This window comes from Castanea sativa, chromosome 9 (genome assembly GCF_040712315.1).
Source record: "Castanea sativa cultivar Marrone di Chiusa Pesio chromosome 9, ASM4071231v1".
In the NCBI taxonomy this organism is placed as follows: Eukaryota; Viridiplantae; Streptophyta; class Magnoliopsida; order Fagales; family Fagaceae; genus Castanea; species Castanea sativa.
In genome coordinates, this window is record NC_134021.1 from 28,031,296 (window position 1) to 28,035,843 (window position 4,548).

The following is a 4,548-nucleotide window of genomic DNA, read 5'->3' on the forward strand; positions in this document are numbered from 1 at the left end:
GATTTCGGATTTTATATGAACTTTTTCTTCAAAGTTTTATGGTTGTTTGAGTGGGGGTTGAGGCATTGAGAAATTTTTTTGTGAGATGATAATAAGTATTGTGGCAACTTGTTTTAGGTGTGGAATTTTGTCTTATTGGTAGAGTGCTTGATGGGTGGGGGGCTAATAGGCCTTTGTTTTGAGATTGTGGAAAGCTTTTGAATGTGATTTATGTGAGCGAATGCGTTGAGCTGAAGGCCAAAGATTTAGTCATATTGTTGTTCTTTGTTTTTCAGGTCTTGCTGACACAATTCAGAAGCCTACCGCCATTGTTTGAAGCAATGCCCAATGCAATTCATGAATTGAATTTAGCAAGTAACACTCTTGGCTCGAGTTTGGTTAATATTTTATGATTATTTGGTTATTGGTGTTGCAGTTGCAGTTGCTTCACTTTCCTATACATTTTGGCAAAATGAGTATTTCTTTTTACTTGATCATTAACAACGCGTGTCTTCACTTTAATTTTTGGTGCTGTATACAAATAAATTAATCTGCAGTAGATTTGAGAACAACATTTTCAAGAACCTAATTAATTTGTTGATGTTGTAATTATAATCACAGTTGTTCTTGTTGCTGTCAATGCTCTTAGTTCTTACATCCTCATCTTCTTATGTTGATTGTTAATTATTATTATTATTTTTTTTTACTAGTGTTTGTTGTTCATTTTAACTGAGTTACTAAATTTGAGAGTAAAAAGTAAACATGATCATGGAAGGGTATTCATGAAGACTCCTATGGCATAACATATATTTCTTCCACATGTTACCTAATCATGTTTGCTGGAAGTTTTCAGATGCACTCAGTACGGAGTTGGTAAGTTTCAAGGATAAAGGAAATATTCTCAATATATCATGCGTTAAGGCTTCTAAATCTGTTTCTCTGGTTTTTGAGGCTTATTGTGATAATATGAATCAATGCAATTTCAGTAATTTTTAATGAAAATTGAAATTTATTAGAAGTGTCCACAATTAGTTAGAATCTCTCTCTTTTTTTCTTTTTTTTTTCCTCGATTCAAATGTTTCCAACAATTCATTGTTGCTTTTAACAAGTTTCAATATATTTATGTTAAATACATATTTCCCCGTCTTTTTTAGATCCATTTTACTTAATTGATCTCTGTGTTGTTGCCTGGCAGGCATTGGCTGCATTAGGACTAAAGACGGGTGGCACTGTTCAGCAGCGTGCAGTAAGGCTTTTCCTTACAAAAGTAATTGTGAATCATTTCCCCCCCTAGTAAAAGATATAAGGTGTTAGTTAGCAAAAATTCTAAGATGTGAATGTATATTATTGTATGTGCATTACTTTCTAATTAAATTTTAGTCAAATAACTAGTCAGTTCTTAAAATTATTATCACCTTTTCCAACTTTTAGTTTTTGTGATTACTGTTAATTTGGATCTGCTGTTTAGGAAGGAAACCTTTTTTTTTTCTTTAAATTGTGTTATCGTTAATGGTGAACATGCTTTAAATTGAATATGCAATAGTTGTGTGTTGGAACTACTAGATATCCTGTAATTATATGCTCTTTCTGATAGGGATGATATTGAATGAAATTGGCTAGAGGATTAGAATGACTGCTTGCTTAACCTTATGAGTTGAGAGGCCTTGGAAGGTAATAAAATATTGTTCAATTTTCAAGTATTAGAGTTTCAATAAGTAGCCATTATTCTTTAGCCTTTTTATAAAAGGTGGATAATTTGTGTTCTGAATCCATCTTTACGCACTGTCTTGTTTGGTTGGGAGTGGCCTTTTTTTTTTATTGGTAAGTTTCACACACACCCAGTGGGTCTTGAGCCCACAACCGCATCTTCCATCATAATGGGAGGAGCTATAGCTTATTGGTTGGGAGTGACCTTGATTCCTGAATTCTGATTTTATATGATGTTCAACTCACTTTCTTCTAACTTTATTTATATGTCAATTTTTTAATTTGACTTAGTTTTCAATCCCCCTTATACCTGTTGTGCAGAACACACCACTTGAGAAGTTGGACAAGAAACATTTTGCCAAAGGTTCACGTGTTTTTCAACAAAATGGGACTACTGCAGCTCTGCAACAAGACGAGAATTCAAAAGAAATTGCCCTAATGGAAGCCAAAATGCAATAATTATGTGACTTACTGGATGAGGTTAGCCTGTGTTCCATCCTCATCTAATCTTACCTTATGTTTGTACCCATTGTGCGTAATTGAATTACTCTTTTATGTTTGGGGGCATTTAGATACATGCATACAAAAGTTCTTATTTATATTTTAACTATAATGTATAGTTCTAACAACTACATGTGTGATTTTTTTTTTCTTTTGTGATCTTCCATAGACAATTGCACGAACAAGAGACAATATTGTGAAGAAGCAGGCTTTGACATATGAGGAAATCGAAGCAGAACGTGAGGAGGTGAGTAATTAGACCTTTATTTCAGTCTTTCCAATCATTTAAGGTAGAAGTTCAAATCCTGATTTTGAAAAGACTTTGTTAAAACCTTTAATGTGTCTGTTCTGTGGCGTCTTGTGTCTATAATGCAACACATTTAATTTACGGCAAGGGTTAAGCATCCAGTATGGTGTGATTAGTTTGGGAGCTGCTGATGGGGTAACCTATCCATGCTGTATACAATATTAATTTTGTTTCAAGCTTTGAACCACCCCAAGGTGGTTCTGCTCTCATCATGTGTATACCCTTAACTGCAGCTTTGTCTCTTAAATAAAACTTCCTGTATATCTATCAAGATATTGACATGAGTCCACAACTTGGGTCTAACAAAAACTTGAGATGGGCATGAAATTCCTTAAAAGCAACATGAAGACTTGAGGTACTTAAAAGCCACATCTTATCCTTGCCTAATGTTTTTGCAGACATGATTCTGAAAATCATTGTGCCACTTTTCATTCTTTTTTAATGTTTTTTTTTTAACATCTTGAGGTACTTGTTAAGTAAAGACATGCTCAATTCAACACTGATTTGAGACTTACTTTTTCAGGAGGCGATCGGGGAACGGTTGTGATTAGTAGTCGGAACATAAACGGAAGTAATCATTCTTGTTGTGTATTGCCATTAAGCTTGAAAGGGGAAAATAGTTGGGATGCTGAGAATTAGAGTTGAATGGCTAAAGTGGAGCTCAACATTTTGAGTGTTGTGTAATTATGTTATTATATCGATAAAGCCGTACGAAATACAAAATTCCCATTTTTCAATTTAAGAAGCTTGTTTAAAGTTTATTTATTTACTTTTATGAGGATGCTGAGATGTCAGACGCTAAGGAACAAAGTCATAGTTATATCACATTCTGTGGCTTTATCTGGGTAATTTGGCAGGAATATTGCATATATTTTGCTAGTTTGTTATGTTGATTGGCAACAATGAATGGGCTCATTCCTTTTGTAATGTAATTGCCGTGAAATTTCTCTCTTTTGTTTGGACATGGCATTCAAATGCCTGCACTTGTTGAGAAGTTTAAAATCTAGTTTTTTCATTTGTGATAGATATCAAATCGGTTGTTCATAGTTACATTCCTCACCGGTGCCAAAAGCAGAAAATGTCAGGTGCAAATAATGAGAATATAAAGGAGCAGGAGCTTACTGAGAATACTGTAAAAAATCAAGTTGATGGTGACAGTTCCGTGAAACTTGAGTATTAATCGGCATTACTCAACAAATTCGGGCAAATCCAGATTGGTACTCGAGTTTCAAGAACTCAGGTACTTTTCAAAGTACTCGAGTAGATGAAGCTCGAGTATCAATCTGGATTATCCCATCACAAGCTGGCGGACAATCCAGATTGGTAACCGAGTTTAGTGGACTCGGGTACCAGATTACAGTACTCGAGTTCGCCAAACTCAAGTACTAGGTGAATTTTTTTTTTAATAGAAATTCCATGCTGGCATGCCACGGTGGAAGTGTAAAATCTAGTACTCGAGTTTGGTGAGCTCGAGTACTGAAAAAAGTGGTATTTCCCCAATTACTTCCGAAACAGTGTTTTTTGCCTAAATTTTTTTTAAAATGATGGTATTGGGCCGATTTGGCCCAGTAGGCGATGCCATTTCTATCCTTATAATTGTGATTGGGCTATTATAATTGTGATTGGACCGCCCACTGTTTTATATTTGTGATTGGCCTATTATTATTATTATTATTATTATTATTATTATAAGTGTTATTTGTATTCACTACTCACATTAAAACGAAAAACTGTGTCCGTATCATTACTATTTCGAATTTCAGCGATACATATCTATATATGTTTGTGTGACAGAAATCACATATTTTAGGTATGCTTATAGTACGTGTTACAAGAAAGAAAACAAAAATGAATTTTGCAATTTCAGGAGACTAAGTTAAGGAACAATGTGAATATGTGATAATGATAATATCTTGAATATTTTCCCCTTTCATGAAAAATCCTATTTAGCACGTGCTCTCCTGCTAGCTGAGCAGGAAATTATAAGTTCCCCACCAACCCCAATTTATAGAAAAAAGCAGATTCTTTGTCGTCCTCAGAGATAATTATATCCT

The 4,548-nt window shown here is 34.3% G+C and overlaps 1 protein-coding gene across 1 annotated transcript; it reads left to right on the plus strand.

Annotated features, from left to right (window-relative positions):
* The first annotated feature begins 716 nt into the window (after positions 1-716).
* On the plus strand, positions 717-2,716 carry LOC142611432 (splicing factor SF3a60 homolog). Its single transcript, XM_075783549.1, has 4 exons — positions 717-852; positions 1,175-1,246; positions 2,008-2,166; positions 2,357-2,716. Exons 1-3 carry the CDS (start codon positions 799-801, stop codon positions 2,143-2,145), a joined length of 264 nt encoding a protein of 87 aa, XP_075639664.1. The 5' UTR covers positions 717-798; the 3' UTR covers positions 2,146-2,166; positions 2,357-2,716.
* The last annotated feature ends 1,832 nt before the right edge of the window (positions 2,717-4,548 follow it).